Source organism: Falco naumanni, chromosome 6 (genome assembly GCF_017639655.2).
Source record: "Falco naumanni isolate bFalNau1 chromosome 6, bFalNau1.pat, whole genome shotgun sequence".
In the NCBI taxonomy this organism is placed as follows: Eukaryota; Metazoa; Chordata; class Aves; order Falconiformes; family Falconidae; genus Falco; species Falco naumanni.
Genome location: NC_054059.1, coordinates 1432695 through 1455000, shown reverse-complemented (window position 1 = coordinate 1455000; position 22306 = coordinate 1432695). Strand labels below are relative to the sequence as shown.

General features: G+C 40.8%; 1 protein-coding gene across 5 annotated transcripts in view; it reads left to right on the top strand.

The window, feature by feature from the left end:
* The window catches only part of KLHL32 (kelch like family member 32), a 129487-nt gene extending 107181 nt beyond the window's left edge, over positions 1–22306 (top strand). For 4 of the 5 annotated variants that reach the window (XM_040598860.1, XM_040598861.1, XM_040598859.1 and 1 more), the window contains 5 exons: positions 4834–5560; positions 14347–14405; positions 16845–17037; positions 19030–19124; positions 20967–22306. In XM_040598860.1, coding sequence (XP_040454794.1) covers positions 4834–5560; positions 14347–14405; positions 16845–17037; positions 19030–19124; positions 20967–21128 — 1236 coding nt within the window. In that variant the 3' untranslated portion in view covers positions 21129–22306. Of the gene's footprint in view, positions 1–4833; positions 5561–12375; positions 14406–16844; positions 17038–19029; positions 19125–20966 lie in introns of those variants that run through there. The other variant, XM_040598863.1, reaches the window with a different exon arrangement.

Here is a 22306-nt window from a genome sequence, read left to right as displayed (position 1 = left end):
AGCAGAAGCAGCTGCTGGAAATGCAGTGAAATCACAATCCAATATATAGATCTGCTTCGATGTATGCTCCAACTGTGACATGTTACATTTTTCCGTCTGTTTTCTTCTGTTTTGAGAAGGTACTCCACTGCTAAATCAAGTAGTGTAACGTTGGAGAAGAAAAATCCTTTGGGTTAAGGTTTTAGAATAAGGGAATTAATCTGGTTTGAAAATCCTGTCCTTCTGAGGGTCTACTTTTGTCATTTACTTAGTTTAGAAGATGAATATGGCAAAATATATTATTTATTAAAGTTGATATAGGCACTAGGCTTTAGCTTCCTTTTCTCACATATTCATACATTAAAATTAATAGAAAAGAAGCTTCTAGCAGTTTAAACAGAATTTGCCTATAATGGCACTAGGAGTAGGAGTCTTTACTTATTTTTTTAATTATTTAGCAGCAATACAAATATTTTAAACCTCAAAATTGTGTATGGTGTCTCTGTCTTCACGCCCCACCCCCCACCTTGCTTACTTGTTTGCGTTTTAAACACAGTTGTAATGTCAAGTGCTATTGGTGTCTCCTTGCAGAGGTCTGAATGTCTTTCCTTTCAGTGTCATAAAGTGTATAATGACTTTGAGTTTATTTTGCTAATACTGATTATAGTTGCTAGTCACTGCTGCCAAAGAGGCTAAAAATTTGTCCCTCTAATTAGTGTATAGATGGGGTGAATTTTGGAGTTTCTTTGTAGGCACTAAGTTTCTGAGTCTGAATTAAACAAAAACTGAGTAAAGGTGGTAGAACTTGTATTGATAAATATACAGGTGCTTGCTGATACAATTCTATGGAATGGCGCTTCTGCCATATGTTCGTGAGAGTTTTATTTGCCACCTCTACACTGAAGGAAATGTAGAATTGTATTACAGTCCATCAGTAACTATTTCTACTAAAAGCAAAAAACTTGTTTGGGAACTTAATTTTCATTCTTCTGAACTTCTCCAGCTTTCCAATAGCTGCCAGACCATCCAGTGCCTAGAATATCTGTTCACCCACAGCGATAATTCTACTTTCTTCCATGCCTACATAGTGTGAGACACTAGGTTCTGCTAGAGACCACCATAACAATGTGTGCTGCCTAACAAGTGTGGTAGTAGTCTTAAGGCTGAGTTTTTGAGTGACCCTAAACCATATGACCTGTTCCGTAGCCTTGTGTCACAGTTTAGGTCCTGTATTCTATGAATATACATAGAAATATCTACATTTGTAGCTTAAATTCCTGGCAGTTATTTTAAAGAATTGTCCCAAAATTAATTTATGGTATTTAAAATTGAGTAACAGTCATTGTTATCAATAGCAAGACAAGGAGATAAAAACATTACAGCTTTTAGCTCTTACGGCTTTTTCTCTGCCTTGGAGTGCCGCAGGTAAGGTGTGGGTCACATGGAATACTGTAGCCAAAAATATGTTTAAACAGTAGCATGAGTTGATTTGGACAGGAGCTTCTGTAGTACCCGTTGTGATTCCCAGACCTTTGTTGCCTCCCTAAGACCCAGTAGAGTTTCTCTGCTGTTTATCAGGTGCCTACAGACCATCCAGGTCATAGTGATGTGCAGGGTTCTTAGCCCTGCTTTCTAAATGATTGTAGTAAAATGCAGTACTCCACTGCAAAGTGACCTCAGATGTGGGGTCTGGTAAGAGCAGCAACCTGCACAACCGCAGCCTGGGATTTACCTTACCCTCCCTGTTGCTGTTGCAGTTGCTTGTCAGAAGGCAGTGTAGACCAAAGATACCTTTAGGTGCAGAATGTATAGGATCCTAATGAAATTGCAAAATATTTAATTTGGAAAGGTAAAAAAGTTACCATAAATAAAGATGCAGGACAGATGAACAGGGATGAAATAGTGTAGGAAAGGATGGAGAAATTTCTTGGTTCAAGACTAGGACTAGATTGTACATCTCCTGTGAGTGCCAGCAGAATCTTTGTATCACTGCACCACTGCTGCTGTGGATCAGAAATTCTGCGATTTTAGAGAAATGTTAAGCAATATTGGTTTAAGTGAAACCTTTTTTTACAACTCCAGGAATAGTCTCAGTACTGACCTAACTCAGCATGAACCAAGTTGTTTTTGCCAAACTTCATGCAGTGGAGAAAATGTATTGTAATGGGGATGCCCATCCCTTCTGCTGCAGATTGCCACGCGTCCCATATGCACAAACGAATGCAGATACTGTGTCTTTGAATGGTATGAATTTATGTAGTGTTGCTTGTGTATTTATATAGTATTTATTGGGGGGAGGGAGGAAGGATGATAGAGGAAAGAGGAAGGATGAAGTTCTAAGATCTTAGGAGGCATTAATGTTAAACTTCCTTTAAAAGCCTTGTGGTTACCAAGACCTGGTTTATGTTAGTGCATGTCTTTTAAGAGTCTTGTAGTGTCTGTTGTTATGGCACAGGTGATACCTCCACGATGCCATTTTTTATGTGAGTGAAGGCATGAACTATAAGCAAAAGAAACAAATCTGTTGGATGCAAGTGATGACAGATAATTTTTTAAGCGCGTTTTGTGAGTTCTTCTCTTTTAATACAGCAACCCATACGTCATTCAGTTGGCATGAATGCATTTGGTATCTTCATCATGATGAAGACGGCCTAAATTTGACTTCAGTTTCAAGTGTCTAGTCAATGAGGAGAGCTAAGTGCCTCTGAAGGCTTTGAGGAATGATTCACATGGCCTAAGGCATGGAGTAGGGAGTTGCCTAAAACTGCTCAGTAGGTGACACCTGACAGAGTTGGTGGATTTAGAACATGTGGATATAATGCTCAATGATTTCTAGTCCATAAACACTTTCAAATATATTTAATTAAAGCCATTTTTAGTAACCATTCTGAATACACGTAGCTGATGCATATTTTGAAACTCAATACAGCATTTAACTGACTGGACCACTGTTGCAATTTTTGATGCCCTTCATTGATTCTTTGTTCAACAGTGGTTGAATAGCACGGTGGAGAAAGTGTTTCAAATTAATCTTAATGAGACGGTGATTTTGTTTTGTCATCTTCCCTCTTGGACAGAATACAGAAGCAGCAATAAATTTTATATACTTCTGTGTATATGAAAGCCATGAGTAACAGGAGCCTTTGTTTTCAGCTCCTTCATGTGACATTTCCATGAGCAGTACACGGCAGTTTTAGCTGAAACTGTTATTATCACACACCTAGTTACAAACTTCTGCTCCATGAGTTCTTTGTCAGAATGAAATGAAATATCAAGTAGAGGAGTCTGTCCTCATCCAGAACTAGTCAATGTCTTTGTTAATAACTTGGATGAAAGAATAATATGGGGTTTATGTTTTTGTACAATCAGAAAGGGGGAATGGTCTTCAAGCACTTTCAAAAATATAATTAGGATTGAGAATGATCTTGACAGATTGGAGCAGTGGCCTGAAGTGAATAGTAGAATTCAGTAATGACATATAAAGCACGGCACTTTGTGGAGGTTCTGCAGAAAAAAGAAGTGGGTATAGTACTCAGCCATAAGCTTAAACATGAATCAGTGATGTTGTAGCGCAGTGACAGTCTCGTGATGTACAAACAAGAATGGCATAGAGTGTTACAAAGAGATCCTTCCTATTTGCTACTACTACAGCCTTAAAAGGAAGAGTATATCCAGTTTTCAGAAGCAATCATTAAGAAAGAGGAGCATTTCCTTTCAATAACAGAGAACTGTGAGCCACACACCAGAGGTGTAGAAAATGTGACCCAAGACGGACTGAGAGACTTTTTGATTCAGTGAAGAGGAAACTGCAACACACGTTAAAATGCATCGAAGGCAGAGGAGAAAAGGAAAGTAGTAAACTGTTGCTCATTCTGTAGGATGGATGAATTTCAAGGGTTGCTCTGGGAGTTCCAGAGCTCTGGAATATAAACCCACAGGTGGAAAATGGGGCAAGGAGTTGAAGGGTTTAGAGCTCCTGCACAGGTGAAAGGAAAGTCTCTCTGAGAGGATAATTGAGCATGGAAACGGTTTTCCTGAGGAAATTTGGCTGTCCTCATCACTGGAGATTTTAAAGAATATCTTATACTACAGTCCTTGAAATGGTTTAGGCCCTTCCAAGCCTCTTTTTAGACCTGGTTGGATTCTGTATGTAATTTAAAGGTTGTGTTTAATCTTGGCTGTTGATCCCTGGTACAATTCCTGGACAGTTTCAGAGTCTTCCTTGCTGCTTTCTGTCAGTCCCAAACCAGCAGAGCCTCTTCTCTGGCTTAATTTCTGGTCCCTTTACACTTCTCTCCACTTTATGAATGAAATAAATGGAGAAGGAACAAGAATACTGAAGGATTCAATATGTATTTTGTTACATTCCTTCAATATTTTGTCATAAACAGAATGAAAGACGGGGGGAGAAAGGGCTTTTCTTTCTAATCATCTAACCATAATCCTACTTTTCTTTCTAATATACCCATGGTCTCCAGTGATCCCATCGCCCTGCATTTATAGTATTGCTTCAGCAGCTTGATCCTGGGATAATGCGGTCTCCTACATCGCTAACGGTTTGCACAGTGAGAGTATTGCAATCCAACAATGCTTAGGAAATTATTTAGGGGGAGTGGTGCAATACAATGCTCTTATGTACATTATAGGTAGAGTTTTAGTAGGTGGCTTTTATGCTGACTCATATGCTTTCATAACTGCTTTTTATATTGATAAATATTACTACTGAGGCAAGTGTATAGCTGCTCCTGGAATGCAAGCAGTTTTCAAAAGACCAAATTTTAACAAGAATTGTACACAAGTAATTGGTGTCTTGTTTCTCCCTTCCTCTCCCCCCCCCCCTCCCCCCACTTTTAGCTGGCTGTGAGGTGGTTGGAACATAACTGCCGCTACCAGTACATGGATGAACTTCTCCAGTATGTCCGCTTTGGCCTTATGGATGTGGATACACTGCACTCTGTAGCTCTTTCTCATCCTCTTGTGCAAGCTAGTGAAACTGCAACAGCGCTTATTAACGAGGCCTTGGCTTACCACCAGAGCGTCTATGCACAGCCAGTTTGGCAAACCAGAAGGACAAAACCACGCTTCCAGTCAGACACTCTTTACATAATTGGTGGGAAAAAACGTGAAATCTGCAAAGTGAAGGAATTGCGGTACTTCAACCCGGTAGACCAAGAGAACGTTCATATCGCAGGGATCGCAAACTGGAGCGAGCTAGCGCCTATGCCTGTAGGGAGAAGCCACCACTGTGTTGCTGTCATGGGAGACTTTCTTTTTGTAGCTGGTGGAGAGGCAGAGCACTCTACCGGGCGCACTTGTGCGGTGAGAACTGCCTGTCGATATGACCCCCGCACTAACTCTTGGGCTGAGATAGCCCCCATGAAGAACTGTCGGGAACACTTCGTGCTGGGAGCAGTGGATGAATACCTCTATGCCGTAGGGGGCAGAAATGAATTGCGCCAAGTGTTACCTACAGTGGAACGCTATTGCCCCAAGAAGAACAAGTGGACCTTTGTACAGTCCTTTGATCGATCGCTCTCATGCCATGCAGGATATGTGGTGGATGGTCTTCTTTGGATATCAGGTAGAAAATGTTTCACACGGTTTGAGGTACTAACAAACTACCAAAATACTGTCTTGAATGAAAGTAATAAATCTTTAGTTTATATGTCTTAACAACTTTTGTCTTAGGAGATGGATATTTCAAAGAATTTAAACCGAGAAGCATACAATCAAGCCTTAGATTAGAAGTATAGGAGCATAACGTACCTATACAATATTTTTTGTCTGGTAAATATCTCTCTGTGTTTCAAAGCTGTGTATATCCCATGAGCTACCTCCAGTCGCCATTCATACCTCACAGTGAATGGGAATGGTAATGCACTTTGGGACAAATTTCCAATGACAAATTCTGGGTGCTTCCTAAACAACAAAAAACCAAGACCCAGTTTCTGCAGTATGGTCTGGTACCACTGCATTTATTCCTGCTTATGAAATGGAGAATTAAGTCCTTGTTGGCTTGTGTCAATCCAGGGCTTGAAGGCAGATCTATTACTTGCTCCCACCTGCTCTTCAGGATGTTGTAACAGGCCAAGATGACCTTTATTAGAAATCACGTAGGGCTCTGACTGGCCATAATAAGTGCACAGGACTGCCTAGGTGTAATCATAGCTTTATGGAACAGGTAGGTGAAAGGCCTTCTAATCTTAAACTAACATATCACTTGCAACGCAGTCTGATATACTTTTTAATTTACATGTGCACGTTGAATGGGAGTTGAGGACATTGTGTCGTCAGTCTTTATAGTGACTTTTCTGGTATTAGTTATTTTGGAATAAAGTCAATGCTGTCTACAGAAGATTTGACAGAAAAACATCCACATTTTAGTAAGAAGTGTGTCATGGAAGGTGATAAAGTTGTAATATTTATCAAGGAAGTTAATGAGTAAATGGGGCTAGTCCTTGAGGAAAATGTTCGGTGATTGACATCCTCACTGTAGATACCCTCTGGGGATTTTAATATGGTCTGGGCTGCCTCTGGTGAAAGAATGGTATATGAACAAAAGATTAAGTTAGCTACTTAGGCCTTCGCTGTGCTTCTGAACGTATGTCATTTAAGTTAGCGGAGCAACTTACAGATGTACCTTTCTGCCCATGTGGAATAAGTGCCTTATGGGGATGGATTCCCAAGCATTGGTGGGGGAGGCAGCAGGACGGGTATCTATTTTTATACATATATGCTAAAACAATGAATGATGACTTTGAAATTAAAAGCGTGATGGAACAGAAAATTGCCAAGATCACTGGCAGATGCTTTGGGTCACATTCTTCAGAAACTGGCATTGAAGGAGTCTTGTAGAGTTTGTGCTAACCCTGAAGTAGGCACTCGGTGGGCTTTGAGACCCACATACACAGAGACAGAGGGTTTCTGCTTTATGGTACCAGCTGGGTACCAGTTCAGAGCATTACCCTGTTTATTCACTACCTTACCTATTTTATCTGTGGAGGGGGCTGTGTGTATGTGATGGGCAGTTCAAATACATGGATGCTACTACTGCTGTGTCTCGATATTATTTTTTTCCCCTCCTGTGTTTTACATTTTTCAGTCTCTATGAAAAACAGGGCTTTTTAGGAAATTGTTAAGCATTTTACTATGAAATCATTGAAAAGCATTAGAGACATCCACTAGTGTGTGGCCCTTGCTCCAGTACACGAAAAAAGTAATGTTTACGTTTTCTTAATTTCATATTTTTCTGTAAAAAAAAAAAACAAACAAAAAAACAAACAAAACAAACCAATCAACGAAACAAACAACAAAAAAAACCCAAACAAAAAAAAAACCCAAGCCAAGGAAGTCTTTGGTAGGGATTTTTAAATCAAATGTGGGACTAATCTTTCCAGATATGCTAGGAAAGGGAAAATTTCAATTAATGTGCTTAGTTACAGAAGTGAAATGCCTGCCTGCCTGTGTATTTAAATACTATCTGCATTTATTTTATGAAACAGTGCGATATTGTTTTCATGGATATGCTTCTAATACAGCTGTAGAATCAGGGGCAGAGGTAAGTGGAAGCCTATTAGATAAACTCTTTAAAACTGGGCAAAACAACAAGAAATACTTCATCAGTATTGTTCCATTTATATTTGAAAATGCTACCAACGTAATTTCTGTTGTAAAGTTACAGTAAGGAGCAATGTTTTGGGCTTTTTTTTTGTATTTTATATAGTTTTTGAGAAAATGCTTAGCAGTTTTGAGGTGCTGGATTCTGACAGGTTATTACGAGGTATGACAGCGTACTATGCAATACTTCAGTAGGGTATTGATCTGAATTATGTACTCAGATTGAAAACTAGCTTCTGTGTATTGAATAGAGTTATTTTAAAAATAAAAATAGATGGAGATGCAATGTGTAGCTAACTTTCTATTATTAATTAATTGCTTAGGGCCAGAATGTAGCTCACTCTACATGTATATTCAGGGGCAGGGGAACAGTAGAGAGAGATGTTTTGTTGTTCCAAAACTATCGGTAGTCACTGCTGAAAAAAATCCACCGTTCATCATCAAATGTAAGGTGTTAGCATAAAGTCATCAGTAATGCAGGAGGGAACCTAATTTTGAAGTATGTGGCCTAAAATGAAGTAATTAAAAATTTTAGTCTGAGTTAGGGATGTTTCTGAACTGTATTCCTGCTGCTTTTTCTGGGAAATAAGTGTCATCAGCTAGAGCTGTCAAAGTCAGTGCTACTACCAGCTGGCAAGGTAATCATGAAAATGTGCCCAATTTTTTAGTAAGTGGACAAATTAAATTGGGATAATACAAGTTTCTAGCCTTTGTATTTGTGAAGATAGTAATCAAAACATGACCCAAACACTGACTGTGTACTTACTGTATAGTCAAAGCATCAGTGCCTCTGCTACAGCCCCTTGTCTTCCAAAGGCTTTGCTAATCAAAAGCTGCCTGGACTTAAGGGGTTTCTATTATTATTATTGGGATTAATTTTCAGCTTTATTTTGCTGCTCCTTTGGGACAAATCTGAGATGGAATCAAAAATAATAGAGCATAAAATCATGGCGAAGGCAGCAGGGAAAGGAAATGTGCTAAACAAAATGCTGTACAAGTATAAGCTCGCACTGGCAACAGGAGATAGATGGCTGGTGTTTCAGGTGACAGAGGGACTCTTAAGATGCCACCACCTCTTTGAAGTTTTTAACCTGCCAGAAGGCTCAGAGGGAGCCTTCTGCACTCTGGGACTAGTCGGACCCTCTGGTCAGCACAAGTGGGTTCAGCTGTCAAGTTTTCTGAGCTCCGTATATTGTAGAACATATTTTTATGTTTGTGTCATTATTTTTTCTCAATTTTTTAATTTTTTTCACAGCTCTCATTTTATTTTATTATTTTAAAAAAATAGATGAGAACTCATTAAAATAAGTTCTCTGTATTGACAGTACAGCATTGGGCAGATGGTTTGGAAATTTTGTAGAAAAATGAATCTCACAGGCCCCAGTTAACATCTGACACCATGACCCATTTCACAAATGAATTGCATGCCACATGCTTGAAAAGTGAAGTATTTGAGTGAAAGAGAAACAAGATGCACCAGACCCTTTGGAATTCAACATTACAAACAATCATTCCTTATGAGAGCAGGGAAACATTTTCCATAAGACTGAGAACTTGACCTATGCCTGTTGCCCTGCACATGCAAATCTGGACACCTGCTTTTCTCTGCACCTTAACCTTCCTCCTCCCTTACAGGTGGAGTGCCCCTGGGGACAGAGAGGGCAGGGAACCTCTACCAAGGCAGTTCAGTTCTGGGCCGTTGCTGCACCTGCAGCTGGGGATTAGGAGGCTTCCCCTCTGCCTCAAGTGCTCAAGAGATTAGCACATGAAAAGTCTTCTCTAAAGCGAGGTATTGTGCTGTTGTTTCCCAGAGGTCTGAGTTGCTGACCTTACCTGTGTCAGCTAAAATCACATCTTGACATGCACATGGAAACTCAACTTGGGGTAAACAAGCCAACCCCATACAGTTGCTTTGTATTTAACAGCTTTCTCTTCAAAATTCAAGGTTCTTTTTTTATTCTTATTTTTTTCCTTAATGGAGATTTTGTCCAAGGAAACGATCGAGAACCTGTATCATGGAGAATTATTCTGAGTTTGCAGGTGGTTTGGGTTGAAAAGTATTGTCTTATTATCAGTATGCAGTTGTGAGAAGAAGAATTTTTTTTTCTCAGTAAATGCTTTTAAAATTATTTTATGAAAAATAGATCTGGAATAAATAGGAATTTGTGGTATCTAACCCAATCAAGTTTTGCAGTGTGGCTGGCACAGAAATTAGCAGAAACAGGAGACCAGCAAGTACATAAAAATTGCCTCAGTGGTCCAGACTTAGTTTGTACATGGAACAGTGTATTATTATTATTATTATATTTTAATAAGGGTAATGGATCTCACACCTTTCAAGCATGGGTGTTATAGGTTTGATGCCATTGATTCTACTTGGATTGAATGTAAACATCAGGCTTTAATGATTTAAAAAAACCCACAAACCAAAACCAAAGTGCAAACAAACTAGGGCTTGTGGCCCTCTTGTTTGCAGCTAGATAGCATCCGGGATGGAACAGTGTTAATTAGAGCTGCTGGTGGTGTCTTCCAGGGGACTCGTTAGGGTGGAAGAACATGCTGCAGCTCAGCTGTCCTTTCTGGGCTGGCTGAAGTGCAAGGCAGTAGGCTTGCATGTTGAGGAAGGATTGTCTTGTGTTTAGCACACAGACACATAAGAGAGAAGAGATTTCTATTTTAAAATAGCAGAGCACCTTGGGGTGCATGTCATGAGTTTCTATATATTCCCTGGGTTTGCTGGAAGCAATACACCCGGGAGCTCTTTGCCAACATGTAGTTTTACACGTCTCCCGGTGAACTGGGATTCGTGCGTGCAGCCTAGCGCTTGGGGACTTTGGAAAGAGTTGTGAGATTTTCTGGGGCATTTGTATTGGATTAGATTTTATAAGTCATACAGGGGTCTTACTAGGACATGTTATAAATATGGATTATAAATTTTTGATTGGGAAAATGCTGTTGAATCTACTGCCTCCCACCCTTCTCTTTTTGGAAGTGTCTTTACTGAAGGTGTTTTTCAGTGCACTTTGTGGAACTGTTTAGGGGATTGTAACAACCCAAAATATTTTCCATCTGTAGGAAAGAGCTGGACAAGGTGGGTCTTGGAATCCTCCAGCAACTTCCCCATGTAGAGGGGCACCCGTGAGCTGGGAAATAGGGGTCCTGGAGGGCTTAAAAAGCAGGGCTCACAGCCTGCAAGGAGGGAGTGCAAAACAGTGACTGGTAGTGTAAAAACGTTGTAAGCCCAGGGGTTGGATGCTGGGCTTTTCATGAGTGTCTTCTCGTGTCTGTACAAGCAAGAAAGACACAGGGAGCTCCTTGTCTTGAGGGAGCTCCTTGCCTCCCAGAAACTCTAGTCCTCAAAGCAAGCTGCTCATGTCGAAGTGGTGCAATCATCACTGTTCATAAACCCCAGCAAGTGCTGACCAAACTGTAAATTTTCTGTCATTTACCCAGCCAGACATTTTATCCTCTTTCTGTAACTGATGGGTTACTACCCCTTTAGCTGCTATTGTTTGACATCAAATCTAATAGCATGGTTTGTATTTTTAAATACTTCTTTTTACATTTTGTTACAATGCCTCCCTGCCATTCCCCTTCTGTCCTGATAGAAATCACTGCAGAGAAGTTTAAGAAATGATCTTGGAATGATACCTTTTTTTCTGGGAAAATATGTGTTATTTTTAGTACTATTTAAACTTTTTTCTTTTCCTTTTCCCATTTTTTAAGAGACATATTGCTGCTCTTTTGCCCTTTCCCAGCTGCCTGGAATTGTTTTAAAATTAGTTCAAGAGGACTTTACAGACTTGTTAAATTTGAATTTTGGCAGAAAATTTTAAACTTTTGCTGTAGCACTTCAAAGTTAGGAGGAACTTGAGTTTGAAAATTGATGCAGATATAAGATGGCATATTTAATGACAGATGTATCTATAGAAACCTGTTAAGATGCAGATTATCCCCCTGGGGAGGGGAGATCAAAACTGCCAATCTATAAAATATACTTGTTAGGGGAAGGCATGGAATCTATCTCTGCGAGCACTTTGATTGCAGGGGACAGTGTAGCAGCATGTGGCATCATAACCTAAGAGCAGACAAATCAGCTTGATGACTTTCAAAGCCAGGAATACTGCTGGAGGCAAGGGTACTCCAGTCTAGAAGAAATTAAAACATATAGAGACTGTTATTAATTCCAGATCTATTTTTGTGTAGTCAAATCTGTATGCAAATCCTTAGCATCTCATTTTGGCAGATTAATCTAAAAGTGAAGAGCAGTATGTGAAGGGAATGTAATGATAAAACACCACAGATGAGCAATATTGCAGGGGAAAAAATGTAAGCTGTGTACTTGATATGAGGGGCTCTTTGTGGAGAGAGGCAAATCTTGCTTATTTGATTATTCCATTATTTTACAAGGAAGCAACTCCCTTCTTTCTCTTCTTCTCCACATCTTTCCCCCCCAAATTAAGGTGTCCTCTCTGAATGGAAATATATGACCCAGCACTGTGTTTTTGATGCATCTCATGTAGTTTAACATTCTGAAGGTAATCATCCAAATAACTATGATTTTTATTTTTCAAAATATGAATATGACATCTCATTTTTAAACATTACGCTAGGAGTGAAAATATCTATGTAAAAGAAAATCAAATTACAAAACATATTAGAAAAGATTGTTTTGTGCATGTGGCTGTGAAGGCTGCAGAGACCAAAACAGACTGTGAGATTAGACGTGGGAAACAGTCCTTGCTTTCCAGTGTGTGTTCTTGTATGTGTACTTCACAGGTGCTGTGATGGGCAGTGTGTAGCAGAGCGTGATGGAAACAGTTTGAAAAGACTACATCTCATCCGAGCTGTCTCTTAGCTTGTAAGCATCCCTGAGCTGGGAGCTTGTGCTGCCTGCCGTGCCTGTGCTGGCAGAGATGCACCCAAGTAACAGTGTTATTCCTCCCTGCTACTGTGGTTGAAGACAAGACACTTGAACAGGTTGTCTGTAGTTTCTGCTACAGATTCTGGGCCTCACTGAAGTTATTTGGAGTGATCAGAGGGTACATTTCTGCTAGCAAGCAGTTCAGCCCAGTAGGAGCAGATCAGCAGATAACACTTTGGTGCCGAGTTCTCTGTATCAACTCCATGTATCCTTCACAGTTGTTGCTTTGGACTAGATTTATTGTGGTCCTCTGGACCAGATATTCCCAGTACTCAGCTTGTACAAAACCATCTGAAAGACCAGTTATTATTTCACACCCTTATGCCCCATTAGGCACCGCTGTACATCTGGAGCAGAACTCCTGGTTTAACTTCAATGCACACCCGTCCCACCCTACAGCCTAAAATGACATGCGAGAGGTGGGCGAGTTGCTTCAAAATCGCAGTATAGCTCTGAACCAAAATGCTGAGCTAGGTGCAGCTGGAGGGTGGCAAAACGAGGATTCCCCAGCGTGGAGCCATGTTAACATTGGTTGGAAATAAAAGAAAAAAACCCACAGTGGCTTTAGTAGGACTGGGCCATAGCTCAGTCAGCAGGAATTAAAGCAGCTCTGTTGCTGCTCTCTCTGAAACAGGGGATGTCCTCACAAAAAGGGAAACATCAACAAACGTTTCATCAACAGATGAAATTCCTTCCTCTCATTGCTGTGGATTTTGTCCATCGTTGACAAGTGTGGTTAAAACTATGATACAGAAAGTTTGTCTGTCTATACGAGTTTCCCTGGTGTGTGGCCACTGGCGTGCCCTCGTCACGTCCAGACTCTCTGGTAGGACGGCAGGTGAGGGGCAGCTTGCAGGTGTTATTTCTGATCCCACCTTCCCATGGGCCCGGGCGGTGACAGAGGGGGCAGTGGGACCTGCAGCAGCACTGCAGTGACACCGTGTCCCTCCCCAGGGCGCTTGAGCACACTCAAGAACATGGTTATGCAGGTAAGATTACAGACTTGTGACAGAAGAGTTTTTCTACCAGTTTACTCAGTGAGATTTGCCATTTAAACCCAGTAGAGACCAGGATGATCAGGCATTAAACGTATACTGTGTTGAGGTAAACAGTTGGTCTGCAGCATCTACTTGGGTCGGAGTCCATTCTGGATTTTTCTGAAGTGCTTTTTACCTTGGTTTCTAAACATTATTGAAAAGTAAATGGTAGTGTTGGTTGTTTCTGGTCACTATGAAGGAACCTCCTAACACAATAAGTCTGACTAAGACAGAAGATGTTCTCCCTGTGATACAGACTAAATATAGGATTTCCTTCAAATATGTAGGCAAACACAGTCACACAGGTTTGCACTATGCCTTCCAGCTGGCAGTGGTGTCCCACGTCATGCTCCTGCTTAGGCAGAGCTCCTCTCTGACCGCTTCCTTCTCTCTGATACAAGCCTTACCTCCTCCTCCTCTTTTAAACCGCGTCACACTTGCACACTCCTTGGAACAGGGACAGGGTATATCTTCGCATCTTGATGAGGTCTGAATACACAGTCATTTATAAACATATCAAATTTTATCTCCTCTTTAGCACATAGACTTAGTTTTACAAAGGATGGGGGGGTTGTGTGCTTGTTATTTTGTGGGTTTAGATGTTTGACAAATATCCTACTTATTACCTTGCAACCGGAATAAAAAATGCAATGGAATGTAAGCATAAGTGGTGGTGTGCAATGTAATTATGTCAGCAAATGAACCCTAGAGTTAGTTATTTTTCTGTACCTGATCTGATCTGGTTTTGTTTATATGAAAAACCCTAACCTGTATAAACTTTGCCTTTAGGAGGAGTAACAAATACTGCACAGTATCAGAACAGGCTCATGGTCTATGATCCTAAGCAGGTGGGTATCTGTGCTGCATGTGTTTCTGTCCTATGTTTTGCTTCAAACAGGTCTTAGCAAATACATACAATGAGTTGGTAAGGCTAAAAATGCTGACCATTTGGATTAGTGGTGTTTTAAATTCACTTTGTACTAATGTGTGAGTTTAACGGAGTAATGGAGACCCTGACTACTTACTATGTTTTTCAGCTTGTGGGTATTAGAAATATCTGAGATTAAATACAGAAATATGCTTTAAATTCCCCGTATTTATCAGTATTTATTTTCCTTGGTGTGTTGTTTGTTGTTTTTTGGGGTTTTTTTTTGGTAATCCAGCAGCCCTGGGCCACGTGCACTCCAATATACTCCAAATCAAGACTGCTCCTTGTCATTGGTATTTCTGCTTTGAATTGCATGTGTGGGCTTTTTGTTTTCTGCATATTTTCATAACTATACTACCTGGCTGTGACTTATTCTGCTGACTGCAAGGGTGCCTATCATTTTGTTACCCAAGCACCTAAAATATCTTTTAGGGATTATTTCATACATTGTGTGTATGTTTTGATTAGGTTAGCACGGCTCAGTAACCATTTCAGAGGGTTAGGGCATGGTTATGCCCTCTTGCTTGTATTTGGAATTTAAGTCCTAAGCTTGCAATCAGAGTTGCATAGCTTGATTTACATCCACGTGGAAGAGTATTGACTTTTCTGATTGTGGAATAGGGTTGATTGCTGTATTTGGAACCAAACTGTGCCAGGATACTGCCATGTGGTTCCCACTGACTTTTTAAAGCATAACACATACGGGTCCTGAAGCAGAAAGCAGGCAATGACACACCTGCCTCTTCCTTTTTGAGGTGCAGTTTTATGCGCTGATTGTACGAATGCTGATTCTGTCCTAAATCCAAGTAGTGATTACAGGCAGCAACCTTATTTCGCTTATGAGGGGGACATATATTTAGATACTGTGTCTCTACTGTGCGTCTTTTGCTTTGATTCTTTACTGGCCGATGTGGAAGCTGCACCCCAAATCACCAGTGGCAGGGCTACTCCAGCATGCCGTGCCGACGGTGAGAAACCCGGCCTGGCAAGTAAGGAGTTACAGAGGAATTGTGCACTTGCATTCTTCAAACAAGGTCTGCTTCGTGTTTGTACACACAAACTCTTTTTAAAAATTCTGCGGGCATATTGTTTATGGTGGGTGCTGGAAACCATCACATCTGCTTGCATCTCGCACAGAATCTCAATAGCTCTATCATTCAGCACCAGCGCTTGCTCCTGCGCAAGGCCTTTGTGGCGAGTCGATAATGCCTGCCATCTGCCACAGAGCACACAGCTACCTGCCAACAAGCCGGCTGGGGTGACCTCTGCTTCCTCACCGCTGATTAGTATTCACACCCCGGCTTATTAGAAATGACCCCACCAGGCCCCTCTGTTTCTTTGCCTTTGCAGCGCTTTGCGGCTCACCTGGCAGGCGCTGCAGTGGAGGAAGCTAAAGATATAATCAGGGGATGCAGGCAGGCTTAGCAGAGCAGATGGTGTCTATAGTCTGGTGTTAAGAGACTGGACTGCTAATGCAAACATTAATGCCTAATATTCAACTATTACACATTGAAATGTATAGCTATACATTGCGGAGGTTAAAAGGCAGTAGTATTAGAGGCTCTTGAGTTACTGCAAGCGGTAGCACATGTAAAGCAAAGAATTTCCTCACAGATTCTAACTTCCTCCACTTAAATAAATTAATCTTATTCATTGCCAGGTCATTTGATTCAGTAAGCGCAGCAGGAGCAATTGTTTCCTTGGTTTTAAAATACTGTGCTTTAATCCGTCTTCTTCTGTGTCCTCTTGCCCCTCCCCTGAACAGGTAGAATTCTTGAATATTATTAACTAGGAAGGAAAATATGCAAAAGAACATTACTTGGTAAGCACCCACAAATAAAGAGTTAGCATTAAACCAAATACATGAATCATTTGAGAAGATTCTTTAGGAAATAATTTTTCCCTGTTGCTTCATTCCCCAAGGATAAGATCAAATAAGCTTCTGAGTAATGAAAGGTAGAAGAATCTCTCTTCTCTCATAGCAGCTAGTTAGTACAGATAATTTTAGCGCTGTATACAAAGGAGACATCTAATAGTCTTGCTTAAGGAGGATTTGCTACTGAATTACAAAGAATAATAAAAGCTTTGAAACCCGATGAGCTAAACAGAAAAAATACAGAGCAAGAAATACTTTTAATGAATTTAAATGTGAGAACTGTAAACCACATGTTGAAAGACCAGTATATCTAGTTAGTGTTATAACCAGCACACATTTAACACATGAACAACACAAGTATACATACCTGTGATTTCTGGCCAAGGGTAAGGAGAACACAAGTAACATGCTACTATTATTGTACTGCTAATATAGGTATGCCTCTAAGCAGTGCTGAGACAAGTTTTCTCTTTCTCTTTCTAGAATAAATGGTTAAGCCGTAGCCCGATGTTGCAGAGGAGAGTGTATCACTCCATGGCTGCCGTCCAAAGGAAACTTTACGTGTTAGGTGGGAATGATCTCGACTATAACAATGATCGGATTCTGGTTCGGCACATAGACTCCTACAGCATAGATGCTGACCAGTGGACACGTTGCAGCTTCAACATGTTGACAGGTGAGTATTGTACACCAGATAGGGAAACTTGCTACTGTTAAAATAAAACATCAATTCTTTTCCCTTTAGGTGCCTTTAGTATGTGGAACTCTATGACTGCTGCAATTGCTTCTGATTTAGGGACCTTCATTGGCCAAGAAGACACTGTTCTGGCATTCAGTGTTCTACAAAACACTTGTTTTAGCACATCGTAGGCTAAATTCTTAAGAAGGTGCACATTAATTTAATTAATCAATCAAAAATAATTTGTCCTTGTATTACCGGTACTTGCTTTTGAATCCCCGGAAGCTTGCCTGCAGTGGTAGGTTTAGCTCCCTGTTTGAGTGTACAACAGGCAGATATGTCTCTGCCATAATACCGTTTTGTTGTGCTTCCTGCTGGCATTACAGGGAAAGCTTTCACTGATATCCGTTAACCATCACTTATTTCTAAACAGTATCTTAATAAATTACACCAAAGGAGGTGTCTTTGTTGGAGTTCCATCAAGTCAGGGATGAGTTGAACAGCTCAGTTAGCTACAGGGTCTGTAAAGTTCTTCTTGACCATCACACTGCAACTCAATGTTCCTGCCACCCAGTCAACCAAATGTCACCGCCACCTGATACAATTCCCAGATGAACTACCCATTTGAATCCCTGGGAGAGACAGGTATGTGACACACTCTCGGAGTAGCACCAACATAGCTTTGCAGAAGAGGATGGGTTTCCAGGACAGGGCAGCATTAATGTTGGGGCCATTCTCTTGTGTGGTAGACTTGGAGCTCAATTAATAACAGTACTGGCTGCAAAAACTTCCAGTGCAGACTGCCATAGGAGTCCTAGAACTAAGCCTACCTCACTTTTCATCTTTTTTCCACTTGGTTTTGAATTGATTTCTGAGCTCTGCCACTGGAAAGGATACAAAAGGATGTAGGAGCTTATCTAGAAGTTCAGGATAGCTAGAAACACCATGTCAGGGAAATGAGTATCTGACAAATAAGGCAGTTGCCTTATGTCATCTTCCTCCTGGTAGGTTTAAAAGCTGCTCTTGTAGCAACTTTGTTCTTTAAGATATTGCATTGTGTTTGTTAATCTCTGGGATCTGAAGAAGGGTTGCTTGGTTTCTGAGTCAGGTCATTAGAGTGCTTGATGGACATTGGGAGAGAGACATAGATTAAAAAGGAGCTACACACTGTCAGACAAAATTAGTTTTTCATATCCCTTTGGCTCTCCAGTTGATTATTTTATTACCTGGAGGAATGTTTGAGAAGGACATAATCTGATTTGCAACTGCAAAAGCACTGGCACGGCAGGCACCCTCATTCTGGAGCTGACTCTATACCTCTGAATGCTGTGAGACAGTAGTCTCTCCTCAGATACAACCTGGTGGGTTGTTTCCACAGCCTGCACCTGAAGAAGCTATCTAAGCCTTTCTTTGTATCTCTGCAACTGGTTGTAAATGTGCCTGTTGCGCTGTGTAGCGCATATTCTTTTAAGGCTGTATTTATCCTTCAAAACTTCCAAACTTCTTCAGGAGACTGTTGCTATGGGGATGAGCTTGCACAGCATCTTTTGCGGTTTTCACCCTACTTGTACCTGGAGGAATGAGGGGGTGAACAGGGGTGGGCAGAACGTGAGGGGCATTCAGCTTTCTCAGCCTACGTGTCTATTTGGATGTTCATGCGTGATGATAGCAGCCGAGAGGCAGGTGGGGAGCTTGCCTATGAAATACACGTGTACAAAACCCTGTGCCACTGAGGAGGCAGCAGATGGTTCCCTGCACAGCCTCAGTTTATTGCTCATCTGGGGTATCTCTCCGGACAGCACCGCACAGGGCTCCTGCAGAGTGCAAAGAGCAGCCCTCATGCTTCACCTTCACTCTTACATGTTGTGAATTCTGAAACAGTCGAGTTACTGCCAGGTGCATTTGCATCCTATTACAGAACTCCAACATTCGACGTTAAAAGGGTTAATTAAACACTGAAAGTGGTTTCTACTTCCTTTTTCGCTTTAGGTCAAAATGAGTCTGGAGTCGCTGTCCACAACGGTAGGATATATTTAGTTGGTGGCTATTCGATTTGGACAAATGAGCCTTTGGCATGTATCCAGGTGAGTGATTTAGGTTTCTTTTAAAGTCTTTTCCAATAATTTTGCAAGGGTACATTTTGCACAGAGGTTATTCAAAAAGGAAAACGCATGTGAAGTGGAGAGATTAAGGGTGTTTCTTATGCAGCCACTGAACCTGACAGTGTTCACACAGACACAGAGAGGAAATGCTGTGGATATTAAAAATCTTTCCAGATGAGCCAATAGATGCAATTCTTTTAAGTTATTCTAGTAAAACAGGGTTGAGGAATCTCTCCTATGGCAAGATCTGGGTAAAATAATAGGTACATATTCTCAGGTTACACAATTAAGTTGAAAATTAAAAGGGTTGCAGAAATGGATGATGGGGCGTGGGCTAACAATTTTCCAGCCCATCTTGTACTTTTTTTTTTTTTTTTCTTCTTTCCAAGTTGTCTTTTTGAATAGCTGCCAGAGTTATCAAGTTGTTCTTTGACAAAGTTCAGTCAGCCTGCCACCTGCCCTAGCACTTACTGCTTCAAAGCTGGAATGGAGGTTTTTTGATCCCTGCTGTAGGCAATAGGTTGTCCAACAAACTCTTCTGCTCTCTTATCTTTTGTAAGAGCAGCTTGCCTGCAGATCCACGGCTTTCAGGTATTCATGTAAAGAAATCAGGAATTCTTATCTTTCTGCATGTTTCTGAGTGAAGCAAGTCTGCATCACAGCCATCACTTTTGTGACCAGCTGAGCAATTACAGACAGAAACTTTTGTTTACATCTCAGTTTCTGCACTTTTGCTGATAAACATTTTCATTTGCTTCCAACTGTTTGGATTTTAGGATTTCATCTCCAAACTGTCCCGTAAGACTAGAAATTAGACTTAGCATAATAAGGGAACGTATTAGATATTGAGCTGCTGGTCTTAAAATGAATGCTTATTAGTATGAATTTGTAAAGAATAGATCATGCAAGATAAGCAGATGGAGCCATGTTCTGGTCATAGTCTAATTATGGTTTACCAAATGGTTGGAAACCATACCTAACAATTGTTATTGGAAAAAAGCCATGCAGGCTGGCTTGGATGACAGTAACTGACACACAGTGCTTCAGGTGGAGTAGTAGCACAGTATCAAGGTGGTGGCTGTACTTCACCAACAGGCTCGTATATAATCAGCAGGTACCTTGCAGTATTGCAGCTGGGTTTAAATACTGCTTAGTGGCAAGGGAAAGTGATACTGGGATCTTGCTTTCTTAAATGGACATTTGTCCGCATCCCCAAACTGGTTGTGAACTGGCAGCCTGCTGGAGACAGTCCCTGCATTCAAGGAAGAAGTAAGTATAATGAGTGCTTTGGCAGAGCTGGGTGAGCTGCCACTTCTCAGCTGTTGGCAGCGTACCTGGCTTTAACCAGCAAAACTAGCCCTTTTATCTTCAAATACAGCAAATGCGAGGTTACTTTCTCCTTTGGAGGAAAAAAAAATAAATCACTTTTTCCGTCTACCTGCATTTTCTTTTAAGTCAATCATTTATTTGGCCTTTCCAAATTCCATAGAGCTCCCTTGCTCCTTATACACCACCAAGTGACAAATCATTCACTCTGTGGTGACAGTGGCACTTCTGTGCACAGTATTCTCCTTGCACAGCGGCATGATCTGCTGCCTTGAAGCAGGATCCCGTGTCACTGTCTGCTGCTGAATGCCTAGCTAGCATAAGATTTGGGTGATGAGGACAGCAACAGATCACCAGATCCATAAATACAATATAAAAATGATCTGAAACAACCAATTCTGTTGGGATTAAATAAGTATATACGTGGTGTGTGCCAGCAAATCTTGTTTCCGCTTTCTTCTCTGATCTCTGAAATATTTTGTATGCTTTGACCTGCAGGTGCTGGATGTTAGCAAGGAAGGGAAGGAAGAAGTATTCTACGGCCCTACGCTCCCTTTTGCTTCCAATGGAATAGCAGCATGCTTTCTTCCAGCTCCTTATTTCACATGCCCCAACCTTCAGACTCTGCAAGTGCCTCACCACAGGATCGGCACAATGTGAGACAAGGAAAGTGGACTTCATAAAATTAGAAGTGGAGCGGGAAAAAATCAGCCCGTGTGTATAGAAGGGTTTCTCTGGATCAGTGAGAAGAATGAGTCTACACAGGCAGCTCCTTTACCTTCACACGTTTGTCTTAAAGCTGGATCACAACGGGCAGGAAGGAAGCTACAAAACCTGCAGTTCCTCTCCTCTGCCTCAGATATAGGAGCATATACGTGAGAGTGTTTGGCACTTCTGGTGGTGACTCATTGCTACCTGTCTCTACTTCATTTCCTTATGCAACTTTGTGAATGCTCTCAGCTTCTCCTGAGCTGCTGCTCTGTGAAGTCTGCATGTTCAGTTGTTCACCAATGGCACCTTCAAAGCTGATAGAAAGCTCTGTTTATGTTGACAAAGACGATATGATACTGTGATAATTATGGAACTTACTTGATACCTTTGGCAAAAAGAATAACAAATGTGTTGACTTCCAATTCCAGACTCCATCGTTTACAGTTTCTCATTTAATACTACTTAATTTGAAATTTAAATACTGCAAAGCAGATTAAAACAAAAATAAAAAACAAACGAGCCCTATAGTATATGAGGGAGAGATAAAAATTGTCTCAGCTGAAAGACAAAGACACCGAAGCCTCATGGTTAAACCCAAATCTGAACTGAATGTGTTTGTCTGAGAATCTAAGGATCATTTTTGGATGTCATTTACCAAGGTCTACTATCAAATAAATGTTACCTTCTGTCATATGATCAAATCCTCATGACAGCTGCAGTCTTTTAATGGTGGAGAACAGCCTCTTTACTGTATAATTAAAATGTGCCATTTACTTAATATTTTTAATATCCAGTTTGCAAGGGGTCACCACATTTACAATTATCAATGAACAGTCTCATTTTGTCCAGCATATGGTCCCACAAATCACTGGTCTCCAGAGGCTAAACAGGTGTAGAACAATGTCAATATTTATTTATTTATTCTTTCAGTTTATATAGTGTGTCTGCATTCCGTACTCCAGGCATATGCCAGTTCACAATAAATACTCTAACCTGTTATATTTTGGCTTTGCTTGGATACTGCAGCCCATGTGTCTTACTTCCGTGTTTTATTTACATATCTAACAACAACCTCAATGCTTGTAAATATTAACCAAGCATGTAATTAAATCTTTCTCTATTTATGA